Consider the following 19,145-nt stretch of genomic DNA (forward strand, 5'->3'; position numbering starts at 1 on the left):
CAGTGATTGAATAACATTAAGTTCCTGTAAAAATGACACTTCCAGAAGAGGTAGCATTTAAGGCTCCAGAACTGTAGGTCACCCTAGTTATTTTATGAAATTGTACCAGGTGCATTTTGGCTTTTGTTTTGGGGTGGAAAAAAAGAAAAGGGGTAAAATCCAAACTCGAGTTCAAACAACTGAGAAAAAAAATCGAATCCTTTATTTATTATTTCTAGTTCATACCAACTCAGTTAATGGTGCAGCCATTTCTACACATTTGTAGAAAACCCCACACACGTCAATTAATAGCCATAAGGGTACATTTAAAACTGAAACTTAAATAAAATGGTGCCAGTCAGTTTCACTGCACTTGCAGCATATTACCACATGGTTGCAAAGGGTTGGTTTATTTTCTGTCATTTATTCCTGGTTCTGCCACTGACCTGCTGTGTGTCTTTGGGCAAATATCTTCACCTCTGTTCTCCCTTTCACCCTTCGTGTGTCTTGTTCAGGTAGCCTGCAAACTCTTTTTCTGAGGCAAGGACCTTCTCTCACTATGTGTTTGTACTGTGCCTGGCACACTAGGGCCTCTAGGCGCTACTGTAGTACAAGCAGCCAACAGTAATAGCTGCTGTTGTTTTACCCAGCAGCAAATGACAAAGCAGCAGAAGCAAGATATTATGTCCAATGATGGTACAAGCTGTACTTCGTATTAAATGGTAAAAATAGTGTAGATAGGTCACTTCAGCAACTGCCAAGAGGAAAATGAGAAGTCACAGTAAAGGAAGTTCCAATTTGAAAGGTTTCCTTCCCACAGTGGAGAAAATTGTGTCGATTTATGGCAATATTATCATTCCTCAGTTATTGTAGCTTCCTCTGTGCAGGGCTTCCAGCTGGGTCTCTTTGCTGTTTGCGGCTTGTGCAGAAGGCAGTAGAGTGCCTGTTCACAGGGAGGAGTAATATGATCATATTATTCCAACTTAGCAATGACTGCCTATAAAGAGGCTGGTCTTTTTGGGCTCTTAATGGAGAGGAGCATGGATATATTGAGACCTGCTTCTTTAAGTCTTGTCCTGGTGGGTATTTGCATTCTGAGGGCCTGCAGCTCCCACTGGCTTCAGCTGGAAGTAGCGTAGGTGTTCAGCACTTCTGGAAATCAGTTGCCCTTTTACAGTTCCACTATCACACTTTAAGTCAGTGGGTGACAAAGCGTTTGTTCCAGTGGCCCCTACAATGTGGAACTCTCTTGCTAGTTTAAATATTGTCACTTTGGCTTTTCAGCATTTTTCCTACTGTTTTACACTTGGACAGTTAAAACCAAAAAGGCGAAAAATGCAGACGTCAGCGTTCAATGATATCAACTTGTCTGTGTTTCATCTCCTATATGTTTGCATGGTATTCATTTTACAACATAAATAGTAAGCTATTAAGTAACATTACTGCCTACTTACCTGGGAAAACAAAATAGAAAATAGTAATATATATGCCATGTGGCTGAGTTAATCTTGCTATACATAAGAGTAAGAATTGCGATAGCAGAGTATATCAATGATCATTCCAATCCAGTATACTGTCTCTGACAAGGGTGAATACCAGATGCTTCAGAGCAAGATGGAAGAAACCCCAGGGTGGAAAATTATGGAATAACCTGATAAAAAACAGTGAAAACCTGACCTCATTAAACTCAATGGTAATTTTGCCATTGACTTGAGTGGGAACAGGATTTCATCCACAGTGTATTCCTTTTTAACCCATTTTTCCTTCCTCCTCATCCCACATATACACTTGGCCGGGGCTATTGTCTGGCTTGAGACAATTTTCTGCAAGACAGTTTAACAGGGTAACTGCTCTGTTACGAGGGATAAATCTTAGCAGTGAAAAACACTTACTTTGATTTTTTTTAAAAGACAGCTTAGAATTTGCAAAATATTATACAGTGCTGCAAAAATTGCTGAGAGTTGTTTCTGAGCTCTTAATGATCTCCTCACTCTAAGTCTTTTTGCATTAGCCATAAGACCATTCTACCCCATTTGTGTTTTTTCCATCATCTTGTGCCCCTTGGTGGGGGTCAAGACTTCATTTATAAATAAAAATATTATTACAAATTATTGTGGCAAGCAATCACCACTACATTAAAAAAAAAACAGACTCCACAGTACGGTATGTCTGACTGTAAACTGAAATGAATCAACACTTTAATTTCTTATTCCATCCTAATTGATAAGAATACTAGTAATTCCCATATACATTTGTTAAAGGAAGACCAGATCACGTAGTTTGCTGAGTGTACGTGTATGTTTTTTTGAATTTATACTTTAGTAATGAGGTTTTGTTTAGAGCCATGTAAGAGGCTCATAACTAGGAGTAACAGGACCAGAGAGAGAAAATGAGAATTTAAGTTAAATATTAGGGGGGAAGGGGGAATTTCCTAAAAGTGAGATTTTTTAGACTGTTCAGTTGTCCTCCAGGGAGAGTGACAGGAACACCATCTTTTGTCACAGCTAGAATAGGTTTAGCAGATACTGTGTAGGGAGTCTTTCTGCACTGGCAGGTGGATGAATCAAGTGACCTAATTGTTTGTATTTTCTATCTCTGATTTCTACATTCTTACTCAGATATGATAACAGTAATGGGCTAGATTCATCCCTGGGATAATAGTGCAGCTTCATTGACCTGCCTACAATACCTCTGAATTTGGCCCAATGTGTGTGTTGTATCACATCTATGCAACAAGTGTAAGTTGTGCCAATGGGGAAACTGTTCTCTCTCTCTTGCTCTGTCTGTCTCTCTCTCTTTTAAACCAAAAATAATGGTAAAGTTTCTTTGTTACATGCATACAGCTAGCATGCAGATTGTGTTCCAAGCAGAGAGAGAGGCCCTGATGCTGAAGTCCCATGGACACAGGAGTCCATGCTAGCAGGTAGCATTGCAGGATCAGGGCTTACATTTTGAAATATGGATAATAGGCAGAAGCTGGCTGTGCTTCAAAGAGAGACTTCAGTCTCCTCTAGTAGGAATGTTCTGGCTAGCTTTCTCTCTGCAGCACTCTTGCCATGTACTCAGAGCACAGTAAAATACCACATATAGCTACAGAGCGAGTCATTGCATCCCATTTAGGCTTGAAGTAATGAACAATCCCAATTGCCACCATTTGAGAGAGCGGGGATATATCAGGATCAGTGCTGTGAAGCAAAATAATTGTCAGTTTTAAGCAACTGTCCCTTTGAAGTAAATAGCAGGAGTCACCCAAGTGTGTGTATTAACACATAAATGCACATCCTTTTAGGAAACACTGCCAGCTTATATTTTCCACTTCTCTGAAGGCCTGAAGATCTAGTTATAAAGATCACTTTATCTGAGCTTGCTCCCCTGTCCCCGGTTCAGTAGACTGCAAGGTCCACAAGGCAGTTGTTCTGCGTCACAAAACAGAAATCTAAAGTATTAAGTTTTTTACTCGTGTTGCACTGTGTATATGTATGTGTATTTTGATCTATCATTGCTCGATTGCCATTGAGCACTGTATATTTTTATCTTATGGAATAATCATGGGTAGGGTTAGAAACAAAAAGAAATGATTCAGGAAGGCCAGTAGCTGTTTTGAGAGAGAAAACAAGAACTCTTAAAATCAGTTTGAATTTTAAATAGGTGGTGTAATTAGTATAGGAAACATAAAAAAGTTATTGTGACCCATCTTTCTTTGGCTCCATTGAATCAGTCAAAGGGAGATTAGCCTTTTTGTGAAATGTGAGTACTAGCTAGTGGGAAACAACTGGACTTTCTCAATTAAATATCTCAAACGTTACATTAGGACCAAAGGCTCATAATTACAGTAGTATTCTCCTTTTATAATTCTGGGGCAGCATCAAAAGAAAGTTAAATTTTTATCAGTACTCTAACATATGCAACATATGTGGGCTTTCCTGTTACTGTAGGACCCTTTCTGCCTTCATACATGTTGTTTATTCAATCAGAAATACTATGTCCTTCAATTTGCATCCTTACAAAGGTACACATAGTTTTGGGGAGTTACTGCACTAGGACTGCAAGTTGGAGTTACCCCGATGACTGCAAATTCACATGTTCATGGTGATTCAGTTGGCCTACGTGAAATCAATTTGGTCTTCTCAGTCCAGTTTTCAGTGAACATATTTTTACATCACAAATGACACAGACAGTCCTTTTGGTGGTCTTTGCAGAGAGGCCAAGCACTGCCTGCATAAAACCTGAATTACTCTGTCATCCCTCAACATAGGCTTTCCAAATCAGTATTGACACGATTGGTGGGGTGTTTTGGGAAAGTTTCCTACACGGGTCAGAGAGTAGTTCAAATTCCTTGCCCTTTCGTTCACAGCTCTCTCTGCTTAGAGTGACAACACAGGTTTTCTTCTACTGGTGGCTTTTGTGATGGGCATTTAAAAAAAAATTTAGAGTCTGCTTTTTGCAAATAAATTCAAACCCCAAAAGGCCAATGCTCCAGGCATTTAATTGCACCTGTTTTAGCATATACTATTGCTCTGTGATGTCAGTTCCACCCTGCTCATCATGGCAGTCTGCTACTCTGATATGCTCCCAACAGGTCAGCAGTGAAAATAATTTGCTTTTCCTAATTCTTCCTCATTTCAATCCCAGAGGATTTAAGATTTGCAGAATATAGTGTTATATGCTGGTTGTGTTTTGATCTCCAGGACCTGAGCTTGCTTTGAATTGCTGCTTACTGACTTTTTATAAAGCTATTTGTCAGAGCCGGAGTAATGCCAATTTATGCTCTCAACAAATGGGATCACAATGAGAGAGTGAAAAAATGAGGATTAAACAAGATGTGAACTGTGGAAGGCGTCGCAAGGTTAGGTGTGTAGTGAGTTTTGTTCGGCAACTTCTTATCTGTGGCATTACTGAAGTCAGTAATAGTCTCTCTTTTGACATTAAATGATGTCCATATAGCTGTGTTTAGTTCTAGGCAAACAAGACAGGTTTTTGCGGCCACTGGATTATACAGTCACATGCAGATAGTCTGCTGGAATGTACATGAGCTGTGCTTTCAAGGAGGCACAAGGCAACCGAAATACAGATAACGGCATTTCATGAACAAAGGACTCGCACTGGAAAAAAACGTTGCGATGAGAAGCTGCAGTTGTCTCTTGCTGCACTTGACCAATCAGAACAAACTGAGACCTGGTGTAAGCGGGTGTCATACCATAAAAAGGAATCGTGCTTCAACAGAACTTCATTTAGCCCACTGTGTAGGTTTTGTGGGTTGTAATCAGATCATTTTTTTTAAGTTTACCATTTTTGAGAGACTACAGGTGTGAGTCCATGTCTTATGTTGGTAATTTTCAGTTTGTGGATCAATTTTGATTTAATGTTCAGACACATAAAAATGTAATAAAAAGAACAGCAAAAATCAGCACAGAAAAGGCTTTGTGGGACAATCTATAAAAGTGAAGATGAACTGATCCCTTGTCAGTCTGCTCATCTAAAACAGTTTGATTGGGCCAAAGTAGCATCTTTGATTTCTTTATGGAGTAGCAACATCAGCTGCTCAGTGTCTTCAAAATCTTTATAAAATGAACAATAACATCAGCAAAAAGAGAAGGTAGGTAGAGCAGAAGAGATGAGAGGGAATGAAGAGGAAGTGTGATCTAGTGGTTAGATCACGTGGCTGAGTGCTAGAACATCCAGCTTCTATGCCTAGCTTTGCCACCGAGTTACTGTGAGCAAGTCATATAACAGCTCTATGGCTCAGTTTATCCATCTGTAAACTTAGTATAATAAAAAGTACCTATCTCTAAGGGCAGGTTTCAGAGTAGCAGCCATGTTAGTCTGTATTCGCAAAAAGAAAAGGAGTACTTGTGGCACCTTAGAGACTAACCAATTTATTTGAGCATAAGCTTTCGTGAACTACAGCAGCTCACAAAAGCTGTAGCTCACAAAAGCTTATGCTCAAATAAATTGGTTAGTCTCTAAGGTGCTGCAAGTACTCCTTTCCTTTCATCTCTAAGGGATGTTTGAATAAGTTAGTTTTCAAACCTCTTTGGGACCCTCCGATGAAACCATATTTTAGAATATTCTGTTGAGGTTCTTTATACTGTGCTGATCATTGTGGTATTTAAACACTATGTAAGTACAAAGTAGAGAGGCCAACAGAGAAATTAGAGGTGGGAAATATTTTAATTTGCTTGGATGATGAACCCAAGTATCAGATTAATCTTTGCTCAACGGCAAAAAAGAAATCAACATAACCCTCAATAAAGTCCTGTGTTGAAATGGGTGAGATCACGAACATAGCACTGTGACCTCTCTGTTCCCAGTTTTGATTGATCTATTTTTACCATCTGCTTGGCTGTTCAGACCTAGCCTAGTCCTGTGTCCCCAAAACAGTTCTGCAAAATACAATAGCATCTGAAAGTAAATGGATAGCCATCATTTTGGTGAATGTGAAAGGCTCAGACATCTATTGGTTAGCTTTTCTAATGGGTGTGCTGGGTTTCCATGTAACAGGTTTTTGTGCATTTTATCTTTGGGTGCTTTAAGCTGTGTCTTCTACATTACTTTAATATCTCTCTGTCACAGGAGGAGTACTATAATTTCTGGTATTTGCAAATGTGCGCTACTGACCCATGTCACTAATACTGATTACACATGCTCAGAGATGCTAGAGGCAGACAAAAGCTGTAACAAGCTAGATTCTGGCAGTATTTGATTATGCCAGGTACCACCATAGGGCTTCTTTGTGTGCAACCCTGTGCAGGTTCACATGTGCAGAGAGGGTGCTTTTTATCCTGGGGTTGGGGCCTGGTACAATCTGGTCCTTGCACTCCTATGGGCTCAAGGACTCGGTGAGGCTAGTACCAAAAAGCAAAGCAAGCCACTCCAAAGTGAGAGGGCCCAGGTGGGTATGGGACCGTGGCCCTGCTCCCTCACAAGCAGCATATATGGCTTCACATAACATGGAGAGCACACAGCACTTTTGTGGAAGGTGAAGCAGTGGCGATCGGGGGGGGGGGGCAGGCACTGTGTCTGAATCTGATAGGACAGCCTTTGACAGCCCTCGTTTGTGTAGTGTAGTACACTGCTCCCAGTGCAGAGCTCTGCCTGAAAGCCATAATATAGCTCTTAAGGCTTGTCAACGCTAGCATTTGGGTGTTGCAGCACCCTACCAGGCCTGTAAAATACCTTTGTGTCTGTTTCATATGCTGGGTAATAACACCCAAGATTTCATGCTTGTAAAATTCAACTGGCTCTTTATTAAGAGAACTATGTACATAGATGCTACAGCTAACATTCTAGCCATATGCACATAGACTGACTTCCTGGTGCTTTCTCCAGACTCTTCTCCTCTGCAACCTGGGCTCCTTCCTCCAAGTCCATACAAGTTGCTACAATGTTCCCCCCCAACCCGACATATTTTTCCAACAGTGCACAGGCATGCACACCACAGTCCTGTCTGCACTTGCTCAGTGCCAGTCTAGGCACAGTTGCATCCACAGTCATGTTTTTCTGCACTGCTGCAGTGCCACTGTGTGTAGGAACTGCAAATGCTGCAGCTGCAATGGTAAAGTTAGTCCCTGCAGTGCAATTCATAGATAGATTCATAGACTTTAAGGTCAGAAGGGATCATTATGATCATCTAGTCTGACCTCCTGCACAACGCAGGTCACAGAATCTCACCCACCCACTCCTGTAACAAACCCCTAACCTATGTCTGAGCTACTGAAATCCTCAAATCACGGTTTAAAGACTTCAAGGCGCAGAGAATCCTCCAGCGAGTGACCTGTGCCCCATGCTACAGAGGAAGGCGAAAAACCCCCAGGGCCTCTGCCAGTCTGCCCTGGAGGAAAATTCCTTCCCGACCCCAAATATGGCGATCAGCTAAACCCTGAGCATGTGGGCAAGACTCACCAGCCAGACACCCAGGAAAGAATTCTCTGTAGTAACTCAGATCCCACCCCATCTCACATCCCATCACAGGCCATTGGGAATATTTACTGCTAATAGTCAAAGACCAATTAATTGCCAAAATTAGCCTATCCCATCATACCATCTCCTCCATAAACTTATCAAGCTTAGTCTTGAAGCCAGATACGTCTTTTGCCCCCACTGCTCTCCTTGGAAGGCTGTTCCAGAACTTCACTCCTCTGATGGTTAAAAACCTTCGTCTAATTTCAAGTCTAAACTTCCTGGTGGCCAGTTTATCTCCATTTGTTCTTGTGTCCACATTGGTACTGAGCTTAAATAATTCCTCTCCCTCGCTGGTATTTATCCCTCTGATATATTTACAGAGAGCAATCAGATCTCCCCTCAGCCTTCTTTTGGTTCGGCTAAACAAGCCAAGCTCTTTGAGTCTCTTTTCATAAGGCAGGTTTTCCATTCCTCGGATCATCCTAGTAGCCCTTCTCTGTACCTGTTCCAGTTTGAATTCATCCTTTTTAAACATGGGAGACCAAAACTGCACACAGCCCACAGCCCTGGTTTTGTCACCTCACGAGCCACTTACCTGTTGGCTGCATGCAGGGCTGAAAGCAGCAGAGGCAATTCTTGGCTGCTCTTGGCTCATCCCAGTCACCCCACTCATCCTGACACCTCAAGGGCCACAGTAGCATTCTAGGATGTAAAAATAGAATTGCAACTCAAATTTTATTAAACAATTTTAAACATTCAAATAGGCTTTTTTTTTGGTCTCACAGAGAGTCCCCTGAAAATACAAGAACAAACATTAATGATGAGTCAATTCTGCGCCCACAGGCCCAAAATGCAAAAGGCTAGATCTGCCTCCATGGGCTGAATGAAAAGTCTGAAGAGGTATTTTTGTGTGTGCATAATTTATATAAAATTTACATATTTCTAAAGTGGGCATTTCATTGCACAGATCCCCCAAATCCATCGCCTCTGCCCCATAGCCATCGCCAGTGATTTCAGTAGATGGACACAGAAGGGGAGCAGAGTGCCCGTTTAATTAGCCATGGAGTAGGAGCTTCAGAGAATCACTGCTTCCTCAAGCCGGGGGAGGAGGAGCGCTCCAGTCTGCTTTTACCACAGGAGGCAGAGAACTGTGCTCCCACATGTTCTCCTCTCCCCTTACTCCTCTCCCCGGACACATCTGTTTCCATACCCTCCCTCATTTCTAGGGCCCTACCAAATTCGTGGCCGTGAAAATTGCGTCATGGACTGTGAAATCTAGTCTTTTGTGTACTTCTACCCTGTGCTATACCGATTTCACGGAGGAGACCAGTGGCTCTCAAACTGGAGGTCCCAACCAAAAAGGGGGTCAGAAAGTAATTGTAGGGGGGGTCTCAGTATTGCTATCCTTACTTCTGCGCTGCTCCCTTCAGAGCTGGATGGCCAGAGAGTGGCAGCTGCTGACCAAGGGCCCAGCTCTGAAGGGAGCAGCGCAGAAGTAAGGGTGGCAATACCATACCATGCCATCCTTACTTCTGTGCTGCTGCTGGCAGCGGTGCTGCCTTCAGAGCTGGGCACCTGGCCAGAGGCCACCGCTCTCCGGCCGCCCAGCTGTGAAGGAAGCACCGCTCCCAGCAGCAGCGCAGAGGTAAGGGTGGCAGTACCGCAACCCCCCCTACAATAACCTGGTCACCCCCCCACAATCTCCTTTTGGGTCAGGACCCCTATAGTTACAACATCATTTAAATTTAAATAGCTGAAATCATGAAAATTTACAATTTTTAAAATCCTATGACTGTGAAATTGACCAAAATGGACTGTAAATATAGTAGGGCCCTACTTGTTTCCCCCAGGGAAGCCACCGGTTTGTCTCCACCCGCTCATCAGCTCTCACCCTGTCCTGCCATGCCACAAGTACCTCAAAGTCTTTTCTTTTCAGCAACTGCCATGGCTTCACCAGTGGCTGAGTCCCTGTCTCCTCCTTTCTCCCCCGCCGCCAAGAGAGCTCCCTCCTCTCAAGTCCTTTCTGACTGGAGCAGGAGGGAGGAGCAGGAGGGAGGGGCTTTGGGAAGAGAGGGTGCTTGCTGAAATGTTGGAAAAGAAAGGAACATTGTTTCAGCCACTGGCCCAACCCACTGTGGTAGCTGTCGAAGGACTGAAACCCCTGCTGAGACCATGCTGAAGGTAGGCTCAACAGCCTTTCTCAAAACTGGGGGTTAGTAAGGTCTGGTCTAGGCTGGCGCTGCCTTAGCAATGAGAACTGGACAAAATAATCAGGCTCAGTGGTTTTACAGAGAGAAAGAGAAAAAGAAAGATACTCTTGTTGTATGTTGTCTTTCATGATAAATTTAACCATGAAAACTTCCATCTCTGCACTTGGGTGTTTCACCAAGTTGTGGTCACAATCTGGAAGTTAATACAAGGAGGAAACCAAATTAAAAAAAAAATCCATGAAGAATCAGGCCATATTGAAATACAGACGTCGTGCAGATTCTGTAATGGCTGTGCATGGATCATTGTAAAGCTTCCAAGAGACTGGGCTGTATTTCTTTTTCAAAAAGTCTGTGTTTAAAAAGGCATTTTGTTTCTTATCAATATTACTAGTAAGCCCCAGGATTATCAATATTACTAGAAGTCCCAGGCAGCCTTGACAATCTCATCTGCATTGTTTGCTCACTCAGATGGTTCAGCAGTTGCTTTGAAAGATGCCATGGTGACAAGTATTTTGTTTTCCTTCTGCTGTTATAGACCTTTACAGCTTGGTGCAATTCCCACCTCAGGAAAGCAGGCACACAGATTGAGAACATCGAAGATGACTTCAGGAATGGCCTTAAACTGATGCTCCTCTTGGAAGTCATTTCAGGTTTGTTAGAAACAAAATGTCTAATGCATTTAGTAAACACCACCCCTGACTTTAGAACCTCGTAGAGATTTTGTAGTGCAAAACTATAACACAAGTTAATCCTCAACCTTGAGGAGGGTTAGGAGCAATCTTGTTTTCCAGTTGCATGGGACAGCAAAACTCCAGTCCAACAAGTGATCTGTTCGCTGTCCATTGGAGGAGCTGCTGACCTGTATTTAAGAATCCTGAGCAAATTGATGGACCATTGCATCTGATCTGAGGCTGAAAATAAAAAGTGGTCTCTCACCTCAGTTTCTTTGTAAATATTCTTGAATAGTAAAGGAAATGGATGATTTGTCCACCAAGCACTTACTGTTTTGCTAAATTCCTTTTCTGCCTCCATTCCTCCAGTTCTGAATCCCACTGCACACAATTGGGAATTGTGTGCACATTTGTGTCCCCCTCCTGCATATTCCTACTGGAAATTGTGTACCTGCCTAATTCCTACAGAAACAAAACCAGAAAATGAATAAATAAAAACCTTTGAAATAACCACAGCTTCTTGTTGAACAACCAGATCTGAGATCCTGGTTATCCTTGGGCTGGGCAATTAAAAAAAAAAAAAGTTTTTTTCTTAGCCTGCCTCAGGGTGTCATCAGTAGGAAAAAAATAAGTGAAATACTCTCTTAAAAGAACGAAAACTGTAAAGATCCGCAGTGCATGAGTGAGCTTAAAGAGTTACAGATGAATACATTTTAAAATAAAGGTTCTGTGCTTCTGAGCTGATGATGTCCCAAAGCCATACTATGACTGCAGCTGTCTGAACCATTTGGCTTTGGGTGATATCACAAACTGCTGTTGGAGGGACATAAAACCTGAAGGACCAGTCCTCAGGCCCTGAAACTAAGAGTTTACCTTTCCTCTGCATGTGGAGGTCACAAATTTATTTTTTAACCATTTTATTCAGTTTTTAACCCCTTAGTATGAGTACTCCAAACTTTTTCTTTTCTTTTTTTAATTATTAAGCAAGCTTTTCAAAAGTTGGTGCCTAAAATCAGGCTCAGAAATCCATATTTAGACACCTTAAATCAGGGGTCGGCAATCTTTCAGAAGTGGTGTGCCGAGTCTTCATTTTATTCACTCTAATTTAATGTTTCGCATGCCAGTAATACATTTTAATGTTTTTAGAAGGTCTCTTTCTATAAGTCTATAATATATAACTAAACTATTGTTCTATGTAAAGTAAATAAAGTTTTTAAAATATTTAAGAAGCTTCATTTAAAATTAAATTAAAATGCAGAGCCCGCCGGACTGGTGGCCAGGACCCAGGCAGTGAGAGTGCCACTGAAAATCAGCTCGTGTGCCACAGGTTGCCTACCCCTGTCTTAAATAATTAGTGGTCTGATCTTCAAAACTTCTGAGGACCGAACAGCTCCTATTGACTTATTTATGCAAACCAGCTAAATCATCTGTTTCCTCTGCCATTCAAAGGTGGGGAGCAATCACCAACAGACTGTGATTAGCTGAGAAGAGGGAATGGGTATGAGGGGCATATTGGATGATAAAGGGAAAGGATCAAGGGAAGGAGCATTTCTAAGTCATGTTTTTTTGTGGAAGCCTTTGAATTTGTGTAGGGGGGATTTATTCACATATAGTTGCTCTCTTGACCATTTGAGAAGACATAGTCATGCAGCCTTTGGTACCAGACAGGGGCAGCATGGCTCTGACAGTGATGGATGAGGTTGGGATAAGTCCAGAGGTGGCAGGGATGCCCACAGGGTCCTGACATCTGGGATTTGTTCCCATTTAACCACACCGATTCTCAGATTCTGCATTTTTCCCAGGATACTCCTCTTCCCTCTTGTGCATCTCTGCGGATCCTGCTGTCCAACAGCAATTCTTCAAATGCCATGGCTTTGGGGAGATTTTACACAGAAAGGGATGACATGGCTGTCTGATTTATATGATTTTCTTCCCTTGTAATCAGGAAGGAAAGGATGATGAGCTATGAGGAAGGGCCTGTTCACTTCCTTTTTTACTTTCTTTCAACTATAAAGCAGACACTAACAGCACAATAAAATATGAAAAGTGTATCCATTTATATACCTCTTATGTTTGGGCAAACATCAAATTTTATTCAGGTTTCACTGCTGTACCGGAAGATCAAGGTAAGTCACTTCTTTGCTTTTTTGTGGGTTTGTTCAAAGGCACTTGACATTCTTTCAGAAAAATACCTCCAGAATAACTGTTAGCTTTTAGAAAATGTACTGCATACATTCTATCTGAGTTTTCTAGTCACTGGTGTGTCTGTTGCCAGGTGCCTGTAAGAATAATTGTATTCAACTTGTTGTACTACAGGGGAAAGACTACCAAAACCAGACAGAGGAAAAATGCGCTTCCATAAAATTGCTAATGTCAACAAAGCCCTGGATTATATTGCCAGCAAAGGAGTGAAACTTGTGTCAATTGGTGCAGAAGGTATGTGGAAACACTTGACAATAGGCCTTGGTCTATAGGCATACATATCCCAAAGAAGCTAGACAGCAGAGATCAGGGGCCAAATTTGTCCTGGTGCCTCCTTGGCCATGGAAGGCCAAGGCCCCTGATGCATCTTGATGGCTTCTCTGCAGAGGTGGGAAGACAAGAATTGGAAAGATTTTGGGTGTGGGGAGATGTGGGTTGTGGAAGGGCTTGATGATTCTAGAATTTGCTTCTCTCCATGGTTAGGTTTAATGGTCTATAATTTCTTGGCATCTGCCCATTCCTTTTCCTAAAGATTAGGACAACATTTGGTTCTTTCAGTGCCTTCTTTTATTCCAACATGCTATTAAAACCCAGTAACTTTAGAAATCAGATAGGAGTCTAGAATGTACCTCATACAGCCCTGGGTCTTTGTTTATCTCTTTAGTGAGTATAATGTATAGCGGACTTCTTTTGATGAAATTGCTTGGGAGTTGAGACCTATTCCCAATTGTTACTACGGTGACTGTACACGGTTACTACCTTTTTAAGACCAAGGTTCAACATTCTAGATGCAGTTAAAAGAGTGAACAATGGAAAAAGTGGTGGCTGGAGCTGGTTGGATACTGAACCCAAAATGAAGTGGAACTAGATCTGACATGATTATTTTGTTGTTCTCCTCCAAATAGTCACTGTAGTTACATTAAAATACATGATTGGCTGTTTGGATTTTGAGAAACATAATCTGATGGTTGAAATATGCAGGATCTCACAGCAGATGGGATTTGCCAAATGCAGCTTCCCATGGAGCTTCCCATTCAGCATCTAGACATTACAGTGATTTGTGCTATCTAAATTAGATTGTTTCATGGTTCCCACCCTTGATCTAACTGCCCCATCCCCATGTTTTTATCCTTACTCCAGCCTCCAACCCGTCACCTCAGGGGGCTTAGTGGGAGGGGGAGGGTAACTGGATTAGAGGGAGGAAGGATATTTAGGTAGGAGTGAGTGGGGGAACAACCTTCATGGCTTCAGAGGCAGTAGTGCCAATTAGGTGAAGTTCGTGGGGGGCAAATATTTCCCCTAAGGTTTTTGCACTTGCTCAAAGTTCCATAGGGCCATGTAGCTGGTGGGGGGTGAGCTATGGCCTGACCACTTTTAAGCCATGGTCCTATACTAAATCAGTATGGCTGCTGCTGGAGCATTATTTAGATTTGGCCCAGCCGCCCCTCCATTTATATGGAGGAGCAGCTGGGCCAAATGGTTTTGCAACTGGGCATATGGGGAAACTGTTCCTGTACGACAGAGCCCCGGAGAGTCCATCAAGAACTTGACTCATGGTGGCACTGGCTCATACACTATGTGGGTCAGAGACAAGGACACCTGGGGTCCCTGTAAGGGGGGAAGGGAGATAAGCAGGGACTGGAAAGGGGTCCCTGCCAGTGTGTGTGTGTGTATGTGTGTGTGGGACACTGGAATTCCTCCCCCACCAAAGAAATATCTGAATTGGTGCCACTGTTCACAGGTATAGTTAAGGTTTGGGTTGGTGTTTCAGAGCTGTGGGTGTTCATTTAGTCCGTTATAAACAGGTGTCATTTGCCAAATTCAGATCCAGATCTAGGTTCAGATTTCCAGCATCACCAGAGAACGGATGTGTCAAAGCTGAGTTTTTGGTGGACTCTACTCTGACTTAGATTAGACTGAACTGCCTGGGTGCTTACGTGTGTGTGTGTAGCTATCTTTAAAATATTGATTTTAATTGTTCGTCTTTGGGTATTTGTGGTTTGCGCAGTCTCTCCCAAAATCAAAGCTAATATCAAAGTGCTGCTTTAATTAATGTTTTGCTGTTCTTCAGCTGCTGAATAGAACAAGGAGAGCAAGGCGGACAAACTATGTAGCAGAAATAGAAAAAAAAAAAGTGTCCCCCCCCCCCCCCCCCCGGTATACTTTATACTTGTGCTATTCTGAGAGCAATATTATATTCTATGGACAGCAGAGGGCATTGAAGAGCCAATTTACATGTGGAAATAGAAATCAAGCGTAAGGCAGACTGTTTGCAGAGCTGTTATAGAAATACTGAACCAACTGGCCAAAGTTAGAATTAAAATGGATTAAACAAATGGTCTGGTGAGTAGTGCTTTTCACTGTCACATGGGAATCTTAAATTCACTGGCTGAGGTGAAGAGCTCTGCTGACGGTTGCTTACTGTACCTGATAATATTTTATACATACTGACCAAGATTTTCTAGGTGCTTAATGTTAGGCTCCTAAATCCATAATTAGGCACTTAAAGAAGCCCCCAGGGATCTCTCATTGATTTGTGGGAGCTGCTGGGTGCACAACACTTCTGAAAATCAGGTCACTTATTGAGGTCTCTAAGTATGGACTTAAAGCTAGGCTCCTAAGTACCCATTTTTAAAGATTTTGGCCCCTGTATGTACTGTTTTCCACATGAAGATCTCAAACATACATGAATGAATGAATGAATTTATCCTTACAATACCCCTGTGAGGTGAAGTATCAGCCCTGTTTTACAGATGGGAAAACTGAAGCACAGAAAGGTTAATTGGGCCTTAATGTAAATGAGAAGCAGGTCCGGGCTGAGGAGTCAAGAGTTCTAGGTTTCGTTCCCAGCTTTGTCGCAGACTTCTTGTGTAACGTTGGGCAAGTCGCTTAACTTTTGTGCTTCAGATTCCTCATCTGTAAAATTGGAGATAATAGTTACAAAGCTTGATTCATTAATGTTTGGAAGCTTTTTAGATTATTGGGTGGAAGGTACAAAAGAAAAGCCAAGTATTATCATTATCATTATTATTTATTATATTAATAAAATAATAATATTTATTTTGACACAAAGAGGAACATATAAATTAAAACAGGCCAAATGGTGTTTCAGCTGTGGCTACTTATGGCTGTAAATCACCTAATCTTTCATAAACATTTTTGGGATATGTTTTAATTTCCAAAATGTGAATTCACTGTCTCTACATCTGTTGAGGATCATGTGTAATTTTCTGACACTGAGCAATGAAGAGTCTGTAGTGAACCTAGTGCCACCAACTGTGATTTAAACCAGAGGCCCAGAATAAAGATTAAACCACTAGTCCTGTGGAGCTCTAGTACAAAATTCTATTGAATGTATTTATGAGTTGTCTCTATTCAGTAAATGTGTGGTGTTCATAGCCCAGGAAATGGCCAATCACTGATTTTTGTTAGTTTTTTTGTTTGTTTGTTTTTTTTGGGTGGGTGTGACCAGGGTCCTTGTGGGGAGCCAGCTATGGTCACTCAATTAGGGTGACCTGAAAAGAATGGGGCAGCCAAACCCCAAAAAGCTGGTGAATATTCCAATACTTAGATTTACCAAGCCAGCATAAAACAGCTTCTTTATTACCTTACTGGTTACTCAGAAGTCCAAACAATACAGTTCCCTTAAAGTGATCCAGCCTCCAGCCTCCATCCAGGTACCCATGTCAAATATGATGAAAATTTCTGTAAATCGTATTTCATCATATAAAAGAAAAGGTTCTACCAATCCCAAAGGATTGGACAGATTACCTCCCAGGTTAATGAAAGTTTCAGACCTTACCCAAATACACGCTACAGCCAATTCTTATTAACTAAACTAAACTTTGTTAAAAAACAAAAGAGAGAGTATGGTTAAAAGGTCAATATACTTACAGACATGAGTTCAATTCACTGAGGTGCAGGTTCATAGCATAGATGGTGAGCTTTGTAGTTGCAAAGAGTTCTTTCAGAAATAGTTCATAGGTTATAGTCCAATGTCCAAATGTCATATTCAGGGCATACCAGCATAACTGGGACCTCAGTCTTGCAACTCAAACGTCCCCTGATGAAGCATACACAAATCTGAGATGACAGAATCAGGACCCAAGGATCTTTTATACATTTTCATGTCTTTTGACAAGTTGGGAGTTCAAAAGGTAATTAGCATGACTTTGAAAGAGGTCCATCACCGGTACTTCGCTATACGAATTAACATAAGGCCATTTGCTTGTTCCTCCACCATTCACAGTACATTTCAAAGTGAGATGAATACCGAGATATCATAGAATCACAGACTATCAGGGTCGGAAGGGACCTCAGGAGGTCATCTAGTCCAACCCCCTGCTTAAAGCAGGACCAATCCCCAATTTCTTTCTTTCTTTTTTTTTTTTTTTTGGTCCCAGATCCCTAAATGGCCCCCTCAAGGATTGAACTCACAACCCTGGGTTTAGCAGTGATAGGATATTCTTTTCACCTCTGAATTATCAGAATACAGCATAGACAGGGACTGCCTGGTCCACCCTACTCATACATATGTAAATACACAAAAACACAAACATTTTCTCCCCACATGTCTTATGAGGGTTATTTATTTTGCAGGATGTTTTAACCCTTTCTAGCCATGCGTCACAGTGGGTTTAAAGAAAAAAAAATCAAATAAATTGAGGGTGCTTTTTGTTGTATCCTGGGCTGAATAAACTGAGAAATTGAGGAGACTGGTAGTACAGAAGATCATTAAAAGGAAGGACCTCCAAGGAGTTGTTTGTTAGATGAGAAGAAAAAAATTTCAAAAAACAAAGTGGGCTGCTGAATCTGCTGAAAGACAAACAACTAAGTAAAATAAGAACACAACAAAAAAACATTTTGGGCCTTCAGTCAACCTCCCCCCCGCCCCCCAAATTTTTATCCCTTCTCCATCATCTTCTCCCCAGAATAATTGTGGATGTAGTTTAGCTTATGATGAGTTTTGAGCTGAATTGAAAGGTAGAGGCTGCAGTTCTCTCAAAGCAATCAGGCAATGAAAACACAGATATGCATCTGAAGATGTGAGGTTTTTGCCCACGAAGCTTATGCTCAAATAAAAAAAAAATAAAATAAAATAAAATAAAAAATAAATAAAATAAATAAAATAAATAAAAAAGCTTATGCTCAAATAAATCTGTTAGTCTTTAAGGTGCCACTGGACTCCTTGTTACAGATATGAGAGTTATTCTGGGGATAATATCCCTGATGGCATGTAGAGGAGGGAGAAAGGAATGAATCAAAGTATGCTTTAATTACTTTCGGCAGTTTAGCAGTTTTGTTCTCTTTGCTTTTTGGTATTTTTTCTATGTATGTCAGATATGTTTTGGCTCTTCCATACAATGTTTTAGCTAAGGAGACTGAGGAACTGACACATCTACTTTATTGCTGACAGATAATTTGAAAGTTCTGTCTGGAGCCCTGGGAACAGCGGGATTGTAGTAGCCAGTCAGAATAGAAAGATTTGTATATTTGCAGTGTAGCTGTTATGAAATAATCACACAGGCCCAGATCCACAAAATTGTTTATAGACTCCTGACTTCCATTGGTTTCAATGGAAGTTAGGAGCCTAAATACTTTTGCAGATGTGGGACGCAGCGATTATGCAAATTGGCTGACAATCAGCATGCCCCATGAGTATTGCAATCCAGATATTGTACAGTTTGGGAAATGACTGTATAGTGATTCGTAGATCAACATCCACAACCAATCAAAGTGCAAGGAAATGCGTATGTGAGGAAAAAACAACTGAGATATGCACCAGTTATGATTCAATCACCTCTGATTGATAAAGAAAGTTAAACTTCAGGAGGGCCGTGATCCTCCAGGGCCTATACAACGATGGTAGCAGTGGCACATGGAGTCCTGAGAAGAGGAATGTAAATCTTGGAAAAATTAGTTGGAACCCCCTAAGAGTGAAGAGGAAAAATAAAAAAACAGTTATCTTTTTAACACTGATTATTGCACTATAAAAATAAATGTTACAATGAAGGGGCACCAGAACAGGGGAATCTAGGGGCCCACGGCCTCCCCTCTTTTAAAAGTGGGAGGGCTGTGCTCTTTCACTTTTTACTGGCCGTAAGGGCGAGGGACGCGGGGGAGGGGTTGGAGAGGAGTGCGTGGAGGGCGGGGCCTCCAGGAGAAGGGACGGCACAAGGCT

The 19,145-nt window shown here is 41.6% G+C and overlaps 1 protein-coding gene across 1 annotated transcript in view; it reads left to right on the forward strand.

The window, feature by feature from the left end:
• Window positions 1–19,145, forward strand: part of ACTN2 (actinin alpha 2) — an 88,543-nt gene that overhangs the window by 19,934 nt on the left and 49,464 nt on the right. Inside the window, exons 2-3 of the mRNA XM_007069004.4 lie at window positions 10,627–10,741; window positions 13,079–13,198. Coding sequence (XP_007069066.1) covers window positions 10,627–10,741; window positions 13,079–13,198 — 235 coding nt within the window. The remainder of the gene's footprint in view (window positions 1–10,626; window positions 10,742–13,078; window positions 13,199–19,145) is intronic.

The sequence above is a fragment of the Chelonia mydas genome, chromosome 3 (genome assembly GCF_015237465.2).
Source record: "Chelonia mydas isolate rCheMyd1 chromosome 3, rCheMyd1.pri.v2, whole genome shotgun sequence".
Taxonomy (NCBI): Eukaryota; Metazoa; Chordata; order Testudines; family Cheloniidae; genus Chelonia; species Chelonia mydas.